Here is a 16211-nt window from a genome sequence, read left to right on the forward strand (position 1 = left end):
GACATCATCCCATGTTTTGTGTGGTTTTCCATGTCTCCATTTTATAATATGTCCTTCTTGACTTATTTTTTATTGCTGGAGTATGTATAATTGGGGGTGAGCAGGAATAAGGGAAGGTGTTTCTTCTACCCTCCCCTATATACCGGCAGCTGGTAAGGACAAAATGATTCCAATAATTCCTGTCCATTTGCTCAGTACTCCCAGCAGCTGCCTCAAGTCCGGTACTACAGATACTATTTTTCTGACAAATATCCAATTAGCCTAAATCAGACCTAAGCACTATACTGGTCACTTTCATCCTGGGCAGGTACACCGATTAAAAGGCTATGAAACAGATTCACGTTCACATTCAACTGACAACGCATTTTTACTTAGACCATCTAGAAAAATCTTCATTTTTTTTATTACAATGACAGCACATTTAATCTTCACAGCCATGAAATTTTGAGTGAAGCAATCTGACAGCAAGCAGTAACTAAAAGCCATGGTTTCCATGCAAATAGAATGTGAAAACTATGGCAACCAGCTACAGTACAGTTTCATTATCCCATTATAAAAGACACACATCAACTACAGTTTGTACATTTTTCTTATTTATTCAAAACTAGGGGATAACAAAATGAGGGTTAAAATTTACGCCACCTTTTTTACATAAACAAATGCTTAACAATCTATCAAAGAGATTCGCTTCACAAGCCTCTCTGTCCAAAAACACACACACAAATTAGTATTTTATACACAAATGTTTATTTCTCAAATAAACATCCCCTTTAAACACAAGGAATGAAATCTAAATCTTCATAAAGATGAATCCAAAATGAAATCCCTCCAGTACATTGTGTAATCACACTGTGTTCTTGGTCACTACTGGCTTTAACTGTTTAACATAAAAATAGGACAGATTATTTAAAAATCATGCTAATGGATTTCTAGCTCCTCCTCTGACCAGCTCTAGACTGATCTGCAACGTTTTAAAATTTTACATCACCAAATTCGAAGCAAGTTTAAGTGTGGAACAGCTGTGCATTAAACACAAATGACTGAACAATAAGATTATAAGATGTAATCAAGTTCATAACGAATGTAGGTGTTCTTTTCATCATTGTAGATTCTTGGATAATGTGCTATCAGGGCATCCTGTGAGCCAATATAGATTGAATTATAAATCTTCCAATACACATCTCTGACTTTCCTGGCAGGGTGAAACAAACCCTAGGAAAATAAAACAAAATATAAAATAAACAAGCCTTGTACATTACAGACTTGGTATTTGGGCTATGCATAATAGTAAAAATAAAACAAAAAACTTAAGCAATTATTTTAAATCGAGTTTAGTTATTAAAATAAATGCCAACTAAAAGTCTGAGCTGAGAAAACACAGTGAACTCTCTCCTGTTACTGCTATTCTTGTTTATCTTTCTAATGAAGATAAAACAATGATTTGTCATTACTTCATATACAAAGGAAATATTCCAATTTAGGAGTTCTGCACCCTTTAAGTCTCATCTGTTCTTCAGGGTGAATTCCACTGTATGAGTTTCTGGTTGTTTTGCTCTTTTTAGAAAGGTGAAGAGCCCAAGCAAAACAACCAGAAACTCATACAGTGGAATTCACCCTGAAGAACAGATGAAGTGCTAGCACTGAACGGGACATCGGCAGGAGACCCAAGTTCTGTTCCTGGCTGTGCTAACTTGCGGTGTCCCAGAGGAAGTCACATCACCTCTCTGTGCCTCAGTTTCCTCAAGTGTGAAGTGGGGATAATGCTACTCAGTTTCTCCTTTGTACAGCACAGAGATGAACGCATGGAGGTGCTATACAAGAGTTAAGTTTTTATTATTATCCCCCTCACTGCAGAACAGGTAGAATTTTAAGGCTCTAGGGAAATACTAATCTATTGCTTAGTAGTTTAAGTGAGGAAAATACAAATTAAGAATATAAAACAGACTAGGCAGAGATGTCCCCTTTCGCTTTCTTTCCTTTTCCCTACTCCCTTATTCCTACTAACTCCTCACCCTACCATCTTAAAGAGCAAAACAAAACACCAGACATGCAACTAAAGAAGCAGAGTCAGTTCCTTGCTGTATTCAGTTCCCTATATGTTATATCCTCATCCCCTGCCTTTCATCTGTTTTGTCTTTTAGACTGCAAATCCCACAGGACAAGGAGTATCTATTGTCTGTGACAGTATAGCAATGGGGCTTTTGGGTGCTACCATAACATAAATGTTCACTAATAAACAACATTCAAACCCAATGCTGAGAGAATATTTCCTATCTTACAGTATAGTTTTCCAGTGCTTTGAGCTATCTGGTTTTAATTGTCTTGAGGGATGAACAGACTACGCGCTAACACTAATCACTATCAGTTTGTTTCCTGAGATTTAACCTAAATTCAATTTAATTTCATTCACTATTTTCTCTTACACACCCCCACTGTTCCTCTCAGCCCTTCGTATTTACCTTCAAGGATCTGCAGATGGTTATACCCTCACAAGTTAGTCAAACTAAACTTATTTTTCCCTTCATCAGCCTCATCTTTCATTCCCCACACGTTTTTCTGCAGCCCCATGATTACTTTCGTTTCACTTCTCTAAACTCCCTAAATATTGTGACCAGAAATATGTAAACAAAGTGTGCAGAACTTAATACAATATTTCAAATACAGTTTGAATCACAAAGTAATATACTATTACTCTCCCACCTCTGTGGCGTATGGCAACATTACACTGCAAACACCAAAGCTGATATCCATTATCATCCTTAACACACTTTTGGGATTTCTCCTTTCCAGAAGTCTCCTCCTTGTTGAGTATCAAGGTTTGACAAATTACTTTCCCTGCCGCCCCAACGTAGGTAAGCATACCTGTAAACAATACTGCAGCATTCTACACGGTCCAATGGCAACTCTTAGGCCCTCCAGTGCTCCCATAACTGCCTGAATGACGTGAGGAGATGTCTCAAACACATTGGGCCACACATAATTTAACAAGTGATTCAGAGAATCCTCACAGCCAAATCCATATACTCCAAGAGACATATGCTGCACCACAGCACTGGCTGTTTGTCTGTGTACAAGGTCTCTGCAAAGAAAACATAACCTGTTTATTTAACAAGTTCACTTGCAAACAAAACTTTCTGTTGGAAATCATAATAATTAGGGCCCTACCAAATTCATGGCCATGAAAAACATGTCACGGACTGTGAAATCTGGTGCCACCCCCATAACATTTGGTCTTTTGTGTGCGTTTACCCTATACTATACAGATTTCATGGGGGAGACCAGTGTTTCAAAAATTGGGGGTGTTGACCCAAGGGAGTTTGGGGTGTGTGTGTGTGTGTGTGTGTGTGTGTGTGTGTGTGTGTGTGTGTGTGTGTGTGTGTGTGTGTGTGTGTGTGTGTGTGTGTGTGTGTGACAAATTTATTTTAGGGGGGTTGCGGTATTGCCACCCTTACTTCTATGCTGCCATAGAGCTGGGCAGCTGGAGAGCGGCGGCTGCTGGCCGGGAGCCCAGCTCTGAAGACAGCACCGCCACCACCAGCAGTGCCAAAGTAAAAGTACTGCAACCCCTTTACAATAACCTTGTGGGACCCCCCCCCCCCCCAACTCCTTTTTGGGTCAGGACTCCGATAATTACAGCACCTTGACATTTCAGCCATTTAAATCTGAAATCATGAAATTTACCGTTTTTAAAATCCTGTGGTCGTGAACTTGACCAAAAAGGACTGTGAATTTGGTAGGGCCCTAATAATAATGCTTTTCTGACACAAAGAATGCTAAAAAGTTGATGATACTCTTCTATTCTTCCTTGCAAACAGCATGGGGCAGAGAAATTACACTTCAAATCAGCTAATAAAAAATCATCTAACAGTTTCATAGGAGAAATTACTATCATTTAACACTGCTCAGTAGTCTAGAAAAATAACTAATTAAAAGTTGTCCTAATATGGTAAATCCTGAGTCATTCTGTAATTATCTCATTTTGCAAACTTTTAGTCTTCAATGGTATTACTAAAAAAGGATTGTATAGTTGTTTGGAACACAGAGAAAGTTGGCTTGAATTACATCAAGCTAAAATATATATGTTATTCTATTAATGTTTTTGAGGAAGCAATCATCTCCATGTACATTTTTCTGCTACTGAGGAACCAGGTATGGGAGGGAAGCGTGTTTAATGTAACAAGAAGAACTTGAATGTGACAACAAGTATCCTAAAGTGATAAATTACTGACCTGTCCATTAAAGCGTCTTCAAGTAGTGGTGTAACAGCATAAATGTAATCTTTTCCCATCTCTCCAATGTATTCAAACAGAAAAGAAAGAGATTTTAATACACCATTCTGGACATTCAGTTCTGGAACTCTGTATTCATTCATCAGAGCAGGCAGTACTGTGAAAGGTGAGCATGTTTCAGCTACAATAGCAATTGCTACTGTAGTACATACTCTGTTCTGTCTTTCCTGTACTTTCAGGTTATTTAGCAGTGTAGCCAGCACATCATGGGGTCTGGAAGAGACAAAATGCAGGAGTTTGTCAGTGAAAAGATCTAAATATGTACTAAGTTACTTTTAATGTCAGAAACCAGTCAGTCAATAATAGATTGTATCTCAGAGACAGACAGTTGATTTGGAACTAGCAGAAGGCAGCGAGTTGTGCAATAGCTGTGTGATCTTTTCATGACCCTCATCCATCCTTCACCACTTGGAACTCAGTTGTTTATCTTGCCTCAAATTAGCTAGTACACTCTTTGGAGTAAGAATTTTCTGTTACTAGAGCCCTGATCCTGCAAACATTTATGCTCTTGCAGAAAATTACACACATGCTAAGTGTTAGCTGGATTAGGGTGTATATTCATACAGTGCTTGTATGATGTGGTCCCAATTTTAGGGCTTCTAGATACCTTGTATCTGTTTTTGAACAGATTGCTTATTTGGATGTCTGACCATTTGCTAAGAACATGTAGACTAATATACAGAATTAAGCTTCACGCTACACTCTGACAAGACTATAAATTGGTAATACAAATTAACAGCAAAAATTATTTCTTTGGTGAAGTTATTTATTACAGAAAACACTAACGGAAGAGATTTGTGGAACCACAATCTCAAGAACAAGGTTGTATGAAAGGACCCAGGAAGCACCTGAATGTACCATTTACTCCAATTTTTCAATCAGAAAAATAAAAAACCTATAAAATTAGAACCATTCTAGTACAAGCATTGGAAAAAGATGGCTATAACTTAACTTTATCTTTCTACGAACATAAAAATGTACTTTGATCATGTCTGCCCTACGAAGCTAGGGTACATCTACACTAGAAACCCTACAGTGGCACAGCTTTAGCGCTGTAGTGTAGACGCTTAATACAGCGATGCAAGGGGATGGAGAGGTGGTAGCTAGGTTAATGGAAAAATTATACCATCAACCTAGCGGTGTCTACACTAGAGCTTAAATTGCCTAATTAATCACATAGGGCAGGAAATTTTACACAGCCCTGAGCGATGTGGGCCAAAAGAAATCTGATGAGGTTCAATAAGGATAAGTGCAGGGTCCTGCACTTAGGACGGAAGAACCCAATGCACAGCTACAGACTAGGGACCGAATGGCTAGGCAGCAGTTCTGCGGAAAAGGACCTAGGGGTGACAGTGGACGAGAAGCTGGATATGAGTCAGCAGTGTGCCCTTGTTGCCAAGAAGGCCAATGGCATTTTGGGATGTATAAGTAGGGGCATAGCGAGCAGATCGAGGGACGTGATCGTTCCCCTCTATTCGACATTGGTGAGGCCTCATCTGGAGTACTGTGTCCAGTTTTGGGCCCCACACTTCAAGAAGGATGTGGATAAATTGGAGAGAGTCCAGCGAAGGGCAACAAAAATGATTAGGGGACTGGAACACATGAGTTATGAGGAGAGGCTGAGGGAGTTGGGATTGTTTAGCCTGCAGAAGAGAAGAATGAGGGGGGATTTGATAGCTGCTTTCAACTACCTGAAAGGGGGTTCCAAAGAGGATGGCTCTAGACTGTTCTCAATGGTAGCAGATGACAGAACGAGGAGTAATGGTCTCAAGTTGCAGTGGGGGAGGTTTAGATTGGATATTAGGAAAAACTTTTTCACTAAGAGGGTGGTGAAACACTGGAATGCGTTCCCTAGGGAGGTGGTAGAATCTCCTTCCTTAGAGGTTTTTAAGGTCAGGCTTGACAAAGCCCTGGCTGGGATGATTTAACTGGGAACTGGTCCTGCTTTGAGCAGGGGGTTGGACTAGATGACCTTCTGGGGTCCCTTCCAACCCTGATATTCTATGATGTACTTAACGTTGTAATGTAGACCAACCCCATGTCTATTAAAACAGCATATGTTACTGAAGCGTAACGGATTGTAGTTTGCCTCCTACAAAGTGAATAAAATGAAGTACAAAAAAACCTATTGTACACAACAATTTGGCTGAAAATTTTAAAAACAAAAGAAATTCATTGTTCTTTTTTTTCAAGAAAACCCACAATTACCACCGTTCTAAGAAAGGGCCTACACATGCTGATCAGTATCAAGACAACATACTTACCCAATAGCTTTTGCAATATAACCAAAAGTATTTACTGTGGCTCGTCGGATAGCTTTCTTGTGAGCTTTTAACAACTCCAGCAGTTCAAAGCAGATCCTCATCCATTCCCTTGCAGAAACATATTCTGCTCCCCTGGATAAGAAAGGGAATGCAGGTATTTTAGTAGTCACACCTTTTTAAAGCAAAAAACAGATTACAGGATGTACACCTATGCTACTAACACAGGAACACAGGCTCACCTTCTCTCTTTTTAACAGTTAATGGATGGCTATGTGAATTTTTGTTATAAGAGTACACAACCACATAGGGAATTAAGCTTCATTCTATGGTCTGCATCAAGTATATGTAAACTGACAAACCAATTAAAGACTAACAGTAGCAAATAATATAATTTAAATAGTATATGAGACTGCAAATATATACCTGATCAGTCATACTTTGTACCTACATATTTCATTTTATTAATCATGAAGACCTGTTAATATGAACAATCTTTGTAATAAAGCAGGGGTGGCCAACCTATGGCTCCGGAGCCACAGGCGCTCTTCAGAAGTTAATACGCGGCTCCTCGTATAGGCACTGACTCTGGGGCTGGAGCTACAGGCGCCAACTTTCCCAGTGTGCGGGGGGGTGCTCACTGCTCAACCCCTGGCTCTGCCACAGGCCCTGCTCCCACTCCACCCCTTCCTGCCCCTGAGCCTGCCATGCCCTCACTCCTCTCCCCCGCCCCCCTACACGCCATGAACCAGCTGATCACGAGATGCGGGGAGGGACTGATGGGCGGGAGGTGCTGGGAGCGGTGTGTGTGTGTGTGAGTGTGTGTGAGTGAGAGAGAGAGATGGGGGGCTGCTGACTTATTACTGTGGCTCTTTGGCAATGTAGGTTGGTAAATTCTGGCTCCTTCTCAGGCTCAGGTTGGCCACCCCTGTAATAAAGCTTAAGGAACTCCAATAGCCCCAAAGATTTATAAAATCCAGATCCCAAACCTGGTAACTAAATTATCAAACATTAAAAATGGGTAAATGTTGTGACCTGTTATGTAAGCAATTAACATGTCATGGCGTTTCAGAAGTATACCACAACAACTCACCTGTCAGCAATACGACCAACTAGGTCGATACAATTCTCCTGTACTTTCTCATGTCTGTTTTTCAAGATAGGTGTGAGTCTTGGCAGCAGGTCCTTGATTGGTGGCGTCATCTTGTGCATACCTGTTCAACAGAATGACACCTTATTAAGTCTCATTCTCTTAAACCCACCCCTCTCCCCACTTGCTTCTGATACAAAAACCCCACATACCTATAACATTCACAATGGCTTTAAGTGCTCCAAGTATACTGCCTAATACTTCAGGGTATTCCTCACCCAGATACTCATACAGGACAACACCCAAGTGTCCCATCAGTTTTTCCTAGAACCAAGTAACAAGATGTAAAAGTTAACAAAAATTCTCTCACTTTTCTTTCATTTAAAAATGACTTTCTGTGGAAAGGAGGAATGGGAGAAATGAATACCTCTTGACAAGTCTTCATAACAACTGCAGTACGTGAGATCAGGTCAGCAGCCTGCTGCCTAACTTTAGCTGATTTGTTGTTCAAACGCCATAAAACTGTACCACAGATCTGGGGCAAGTACGGTTTAACTCGTTTGCCAAGAGCATTAACCACTGTGCCAAAGCCATTCAACATCACAGAGTCCTGAACAACAACAACAACAACAAAAAAAAGAGTTAGAAAAGCAAGATCAACTACATCACTAATTGCATGCAGTATTGTTGTAGCCACATTGGTCCAAGGATATTAGAGACACAAGGTGGGGGAGCTAGTATCTTTTATTGGGCCAACTTCTGTTGGAGAGACAGACAAACTTTCAAAGAGCAGCTCTGTGTAAGCTCAAAAGCTTGTCTCTCTCACCAACAGAAGTTGTTCCAATAAAAGGTATAACCTCACCCACCTTGTCTCTCTTATATCAACTGTCCATTTACTATTGAACAACTTTCGTACCTACAACCTTTATAATATTTGCCACTTTAATATTCCAAAACTGCCTTACAAATTTCAGTGCTCTTTGTTCCAATTAAAAAACCCATGCAATTCTTGTTTGGATTTCAAGTGTAAATACTATTTTTTCCAGAACAGTGTAAACAGATTAAATTAAATATTTTAACTGCTAAGAGCATCTTCTAACAATACCTCTGTGGTCTGTTCCTGGAAGGCATACAGGATACCGTCAATAAGTTGTTCTTCTAGTTTATGGTCAATGTCTGCTGCACCCAGGTTCCCCATTATTTTCTCAATTGTTTCCATAACCATTTTTCTGTACTGCTCAGCCTCATCTTTCAGATCATCCACAATCCTGGAAATAATTTCTGCTGCTCCAACTTTGTTTGCCAGCTCCACTGTTGTATCAACCAGCTGAAACATGAAAATATAGCTTTGGCCAAAATAATCAGAGAGAGAGAGTTTACAAAGACTTCCTAAAACCTCTAAGATGATCTGGGAAATCCTTTGCCTGGTACAAGAAAAGAAAGGGCATCATGCTGGTATAATTTACTCTCAAGAACAGAATAAACCTCCTGAGGCAACAACCAAGTTGCAGAAAGCCATTTTCAAGGTTGTGGGTAAGCAGAAAAAATTCCAGAATCTCAGATTCTTGTCTATATCCTGAGAAAAATTATTGCAAATGGACTAATCCACTTGGTTGTTCTTTGCCTTCAAGTCAGGGAGTGGGAGAGTTTTCCTTGCATAGATAATTAAAAATTACAAAACATTTTGTTTTTAAACTAATGTGAGGTGGATGTATTACCCAGATAATTAAACACTATTTTTTTTAAATGTGAGTTTGAGCACTTTTGTCATTCACAGTGGTAGTGTGAATTTCCAGAGTTTGTTTCCTGTTAGGATGGACTGAAAATGATTTAAAACACACTGCCATGTTAGTATCTCTCAACTGGAAGGACCAATTCTAGAGTGCATGGAAAGTGAAGCATTTAAGTCTTCTCTGAGACTGTCAACGTGGGTGTTTGAGCTAACAGTGCTAACACTTTTGCGGTGGGGACACCTATCCGCTAGAAACGGAAACCAACCAGTCATTTTACATAGCACAAATGAGCCATCAGATGGTACTTACTTTTGTACTACCAACTGAGACTGGTATTCAAACAGGTAAACTAGAAGCAAAATGTTTTGTATACCATTTAAGAATGCTGATCCTTTTAACCATCTATCCACATCTCACAATGTGTCTCTGCCCAAAGTGAATGCCGTCTCAAGATACATTGAAAAAGTCAAAAATAAATTCACCACCACAAACATCTTTATATATACCGTTTGATAAATTTAATTCAAAGCAGTTTAAAATCTTTTCCAAACTAAACTATACCTGTCTGTAATTTCTTCTGTCCAGTGCCATTCTGTGCTGCCAAAAGTGTTTGAAAAATGGCGGCAGAATCTCTGTTTTAATGTAGTTTGCTTCAACGCCATCTGTACCACAACACTGCTTTACCACCTAACAGGGAATAAAAGTGCAACAGTTTTAATGCTGTAGACCATTTTTTTTTTTAGAAGAATGCTTATTAAATGACAGATTCTTTTATTGATCCAAATCACAAGTAATATCAAGTTTACTTTAAACATTACACTGACAGTGTTTAAGTGATTTTGACATACCTTTAACACAATTTTTTTCATTTCTTCATCAGGAGACTGGAACTCTCTGATAAGGATTAGCATTACTTCTCTGGTATAGTAGTTGGCATACTCAGCATCCATAAGAGGGATAAGATACCCAATAGCTTTCAAAAAGGCAGCCAGACCCTATTATAATACGTAATATATTTGTTATGGGTATTAAAATATATACAGCAGTTTACATTCAAAATAAAGAGATGCAAAGAAACAGATTGTAGAGACATACCTTTCCTCTGTGCTGACGTATACCCTTCCATAAGGGCTTTAGAACGGAGTCAAATGATTCAATACCATAAGGAGTAGCTGCCTCAGCCAAAGCAGCAATAGCCAAAGCACTGATAGTACGCACTTTCTGCTGCTCATCCACCAAACCTGGAAAACAAGTCATATTCAGTAAGTGCTTCTTACACCATTACACAGAGCTTGAATTACTGTGGAAAAGTGGGGGAATGTGTGCCAGAGGACAGGAAAGAGAAAATAAAATCCTTCTTTTGTTAAAGTGTAAAAGCATGCCCCCCACTTTTCCCTTCCATCTTGTGCTCAGCATTTCCTGGCACAAACCTTCAATATCTATTTTGGAATTAAAAAAGTCTTGTTTACACAGAGAACTGTTTGCTCTAAATGTCTAAAAATCAAAAACAATGAGGAGTTTCAGCTTCAAATGTCTCCAGATTCAGGCCTCTTCAGGAAAAGTACTCAAGTGCTGCTTCCATGGCAGCTATTTAACAAAAAGGAATCATTGTAGAGAAGTCACGGGCAGGGGAAATCCAGATGAAAAACCTCATGTTATTTTATAATACCTGGAAAAAAACCAGAATTGAAACAAAACCACCCAACTACATCAGGCTGTGCTCTAACACTTCAGAAGCTGATTTTTTAAAATGTTTCAGAAAAAGTATGTGGATTATTTACAACCTATGAAGTGCCTCTATTGTGGATTTTAAAACATTTCACTCCCTAGAATTCTAGATCTTCTCAACAATGAAGTCCCAAGAGCTCCATAATACAGCGATTAAAATTGACCAGCAGATGTTTCACTAAAACAAGTAAGCAATTACAATACAAATCATCCTAAGTGCGGTAGTGTGAACTTGATACATGGGGATGTTATTGTATCAATAAAGAAAACTTCCTCAATTAGAATTGGCTCGCACGATGCTCATTGAAACCCAAGCGTTCTCCGTAATTTAACCACTAATATAGAGAATACCTTAAATTATACAAGACTTGTTGAGAGATGGAGAACGCAGGACAATATGCAGTTATACACAGTCAAACAGTATTGTTGTCATCTACTAGTCAAAACATGGTCCAAAGAGCAAGAACTATACTACATAAGAACTAAAGGATTAATAGTCCAAAAGAAATTAGAAGTACTAGTTATTTTCAAGTTATTGTCTTCTGTGCTTTATAGCTATAACAACTCACATATAAAGGTTTATTACAGTTATTTAAACCAGGCTATAGACCAAAATCTTTGAAAAAAACTATAAAAAGGAAAGACGAATACTCTGATGTAGTCTCTATTAGATTACAAAGTCTAGAACTGACATTCAAGAATTTGAGTACAAACTAGAGAAAACATTTAACAAAAAACAGAACATACCATGTTCAATGATTTCAACCAAACTTCTGAGATGAGGCAAGATAGCACAGCCCATAAGAATAGCAATTTGCTGTACAATCTTGATGCCAGTGTGCCTAGCTTGCCAGGATTTTTTGCTCTTACATACAGCTTTCAAGAAGGGCAACAGAGAAGGAATGCCTAAAGCAGAGGCGACAACAGCAAAGGCTCGAGCTGTTGTATTTCGGACATATTCATCCATGTTATCAATATCAGGTCGCATGGTGGAGATCATTGTAGCCAAACCAGCAGCCTGAAAGACAAAAAAATAAAACATATATACTTTGCTGGGTTTGTAAGTTTCTTATCACATAACCATTACATTTTCAATACTAAAAAGCAGAATACTCCAGGTCACATAGTTACAGTTACATTTTAGCTATAACACTATCACATTCAGTACAAAAAGGAAGGATGCTGCAGTGTTACTACCTTAGCCAAGTTTGATATAATTTCTCTGCCTTCCACTCTCGCATAGTAGTCTTCATCAATCAGTAGTGGTTCAATGACCACAAGAATCTGAAAAGGGTAACAAATGAACAAATTAACACTTCAAATTATATTAATGAATATCTCTCAACTCAAGTATTATTGTCCACTTCAGTAGTTCTGGCCCTAAGAAAAGGCTGGTTAACATGGTGATTCCATGGCTCCCACGCTCATTAAATTCAAAAGATCACCATCTCCCTTAATAATCCTTTACCCCCTCATTCAACATTGATTGATTTTCTAGACTACCTTTCTCCTCTAAGACAGGATGCCAATACCAGCGATATTGCACGGACCAGCTACCACAATCTTTTATTTCCAGCACACTCATGTACAATTAACTCTTCCAGACTGCCTTGCTTTTAAGTTTTATATTTTGATGTGTTATTCATACAACTTACAAAAGATGTTCTGCAAACGAAATCTGGTAAATGACTATATAAAAGCATTTTAGTATTACATTCTGTACTTATAAAAAGGACAGTATCTCTAACTGTGCACTCCTACCAATAATGTAAATTTTTTTTTAAAAAATGAAGATTCAAATGCACAGATGCATAAACATCTGTAAATATGAGCCACAGAAAAGTAACTATTATAAAGCACTCCGTAAAGAGTACAGACTGCATTCATAAAACCAATATTACATATTTAAGTAAATTTCAGTGAAACAGACCTTGTGTACATATGGTCGGACCAAATCATCCAGTTTGTACAAGATTCTGTCAATAACTTTGACAAGCAAGTGACGTTCTTGATCTTCAAGTGTTGGTGACATCAGCAGAGGTAGAATCTGATTAAACAGCGGACCTGCTCCAAATTCACGAGCTTTATCAGTAATCTGGCGCAAAGCAGCCTAAAAAAGAAACCCCTCTGAATTAAACCACACAGAATGAAACCAAAATAACACAACATTTCTATGTAATGAGCAAAATCAAGCCATAATCAAGTGCATTTCTACTGATTTCAAATTATTTATGCATGCTGTTGCCAGAAATGCATTTGGAACAATGATCTTAAGATACAATAAAATATAACATCCTTCATATAAATGTGTCACAATATGCTTTATAGATGTAATTATTATAAAATAGAAATATTTACTGAATTATTTAATACAGTTGTGACCAATATATAATTTAGAGAGGGGGAAAAACTAAGAGGCATAAATAAGGGAAAAACAATACAGAGAGAAAACAAAAGTTAGATGAGAAGAAGGAAAAAACAACAGACAAATAAAAGTCCTTTAGAAGCAGCTTGGAGAAAGCCCATGGGCAGTTCTAGGGAAAAAAGCTGAAACTGGATCCTAAAATAAATGGGAAGGAAATTACGGTATTTGAAAAGGAGAGTGGTATGTCCACATCAGAAGAATATCTTACTTTTCTCATTGGAGGTGTACCATTCTTTATTTTCAAGAGCAATTTCATTATTTTTCTTTCTTTCTGTTCTTCTGGACTAAGTGTTGATTCATCAACATCAACCTATAAATAATTCCAAATATATTAATTAATGCACAGTTTTTCTACCATCTCCAGCCCCATATAAGGAGACATTAAATCAGTATCAATAAAATCTCATTTACCAGTAGTTTATCAAAGTATTGAATATCATCTGGTTTTAGGAATGGAAGATTTCCAGATGGTTGGTCATTAACACTCTTCATGGTCCGATCTTCTGTTTGCATGTGGAATCCAGTCATACCACCCAATGGTGTGGGAGTTGCTGTAAGTTTGCGAGCTGGAGTACGAATAGGCACATAACCAGCTGGAGGGGGAAGAACCTGAAGCGAAATAAAGATAAAAATAATGCACTGAAATAAGGCAGACATCTGAACACTAAAATCTAAAAAGTATTTTCAGACTGCAAAGCAGAATGTTAAAAATAACATTACCTGACAGTCACAACAGCCTCAGAACAGGGAATGACTGATACATGTATCTGTCATGTTAACTGTTTATTCTACTGATTTGTGACAGTCTTCCAGTATATGTTTTTGAGTCTACCTTTGTATTGTTGTAAATTAAGTAACTGTGATCTTACAAATTCTTTGGAACTGCGTACATGCTGTTGGACTTGAAAGTACAGGAATGATGTCAAGAGGAGTCCTAACAATCGTAAGTACTACTGTAAAGTTCTCATGAGAGATGAAATTTTAGCCTTTAAATGTCTCTTTATGAAGTGATTGATATGAATATTAAAAGAAGTGGGTTTTTTTTTTAAATGTAGCATGTTAATACTGTCTTACTGACAGTTTTCAATCTCTGTCTGATCTGTTTTACCACGCCATGGGCTCTAGTTCTGTAGCCATTCCACATACGGAACTCCTTCTGAAATCAGCATGAGCTCCCTAAGGTGAAGCAGAAGAAAAACTGCCCTCCTTTTAATTTAACTCTTAAGTTTTCCCCTTCTAATGGATATTTATAAAATACCAGTAACTAAATTAACAAAAGTTAGCATGAATTCATCTGTATTTAGTGTGAAACATTCAAATCATAACATTTATTTTATTGTTAAAATCCATATTCTGAGTGGAAAATGTATTACCAGTATGTTACAGCATATATAGCGACAGACTGCTTTGATATACTCAGATCAACTACCTTATATCCCTCTGGGAACATGGCATCCAGTTCTTCATCAGATAGTGGCCGGTTTCTCTCATCTATTTCTCTTTCCCAGCGCCATGCCTGTAGCTGTTCAGGAGTCATGCTCATTATATGACCTACATTTATGGAAAAGAAAGTATTTTAATTTTTATCTGCAAGGGTACTTTCTTTAATATTGCCTGGAATTAAGACATATTCAGCACTTGAGTACAGAACTGGCCTCAGAATTCCAATCTCTTGAGTTAGAACTTTCAGGAAAGTCTAGCAATTCTTGCCTATCAATTCAACAAACATTCACAGCAGACTTTGAGGTTACATTGTTGTGTTCCCTGCCAGAATTCAATTGCTACAGACATTCAGAATACAAAGTTGGGCTTCCAAAGTCAAAAAGCAGAATAGGGATGCCTACATAAATCTACATTATTTTTACATTTTAATATGAAGTGATAGAAAACAGAAGTCTTAGTTAATGGATTAATCTTACCTGGTGTAGGGGTTGCCATGTTCATGGCTGGTGTACCAATTGGTGTTTTGCCAGGTGTCAAAACGGGAGTACTACCACCCATTTGGCTAGCAGGTGTTTCATCCCAACGTGACTTTCTTTTACTTGCTCCAGGAGTTGGGGTTTCACCAACTGAATCACCACCTCGATCTGTACGAGGAGTCTCAGCCCATCCACTGCCATGTCCCGGTGTATCTATAAAAATAAAAGCCCAATTTTTTCAGATTATGATGGCTGCAAGTCAGATCTTACAAGCAAAATCCTAAAGTTTCTGAAAGTCAGAAAAACAAACAAAACATTCTAAAAGGGAAGCATTACTACAATATCAAGATCTGATCTCCCTTACACTATTCCATTCCACTCTTTCACCTCCTTGCCCATAACAACATACTAACAGAAACACCAAGCTCCACCACTGGTAGATCAGATAAACAAAGATACCAAACAGGTAACCAAAAACTTCCCTCATCCTTAATATTAAAGGCTACCACCAATATAATGAATGTACACAATAATTTAATCTTAGGGAGGAAAAGAGTCTGTCTTTTTTTATATTCTTTGGTTTCATCTGAGCAATCAGTACTAGATATCATTGCAACATATTTGAAAGAACTTGAATATTTTATATATTAAACACTCCAATACTTGCTTTGTAAAAATATTTTAACATATGACAAAGATTTTTTTTATAATCTAATAGGTGAATAAAATTTGTCAAAGCAAACAGGGGTATAAATGCATAAATCTT

The 16211-nt window shown here is 38.0% G+C and overlaps 1 protein-coding gene across 4 annotated transcripts in view; it reads right to left on the minus strand.

Moving 5' to 3' along the window:
- Positions 1 to 576: 576 nt before the first annotated feature.
- Positions 577 to 16211, minus strand: part of SF3B1 (splicing factor 3b subunit 1) — a 39874-nt gene continuing 24239 nt past the window's right edge. For 3 of the 4 annotated variants that reach the window (XM_073306288.2, XM_073306290.2, XM_073306291.2), the window contains 18 exons: positions 15446 to 15658; positions 14956 to 15077; positions 13938 to 14135; positions 13735 to 13836; positions 13032 to 13211; positions 12299 to 12385; positions 11849 to 12119; positions 10469 to 10614; positions 10222 to 10368; positions 9935 to 10060; positions 8746 to 8967; positions 8068 to 8250; positions 7853 to 7964; positions 7644 to 7764; positions 6554 to 6685; positions 4230 to 4502; positions 2863 to 3079; positions 577 to 1212 (listed from right to left, as the gene is read on the minus strand). In XM_073306288.2, coding sequence (XP_073162389.1) covers positions 1054 to 1212; positions 2863 to 3079; positions 4230 to 4502; positions 6554 to 6685; positions 7644 to 7764; positions 7853 to 7964; positions 8068 to 8250; positions 8746 to 8967; positions 9935 to 10060; positions 10222 to 10368; positions 10469 to 10614; positions 11849 to 12119; positions 12299 to 12385; positions 13032 to 13211; positions 13735 to 13836; positions 13938 to 14135; positions 14956 to 15077; positions 15446 to 15658 — 3011 coding nt within the window. In that variant the 3' untranslated portion in view covers positions 577 to 1053. The remainder of the gene's footprint in view (positions 1213 to 2862; positions 3080 to 4229; positions 4503 to 6553; positions 6686 to 7643; positions 7765 to 7852; positions 7965 to 8067; positions 8251 to 8745; positions 8968 to 9934; positions 10061 to 10221; positions 10369 to 10468; positions 10615 to 11848; positions 12120 to 12298; positions 12386 to 13031; positions 13212 to 13734; positions 13837 to 13937; positions 14136 to 14955; positions 15078 to 15445; positions 15659 to 16211) is intronic. The other variant, XM_073306289.2, reaches the window with a different exon arrangement.

This window comes from Lepidochelys kempii, chromosome 11 (assembly GCF_965140285.1).
Source record: "Lepidochelys kempii isolate rLepKem1 chromosome 11, rLepKem1.hap1, whole genome shotgun sequence".
Taxonomy (NCBI): Eukaryota; Metazoa; Chordata; order Testudines; family Cheloniidae; genus Lepidochelys; species Lepidochelys kempii.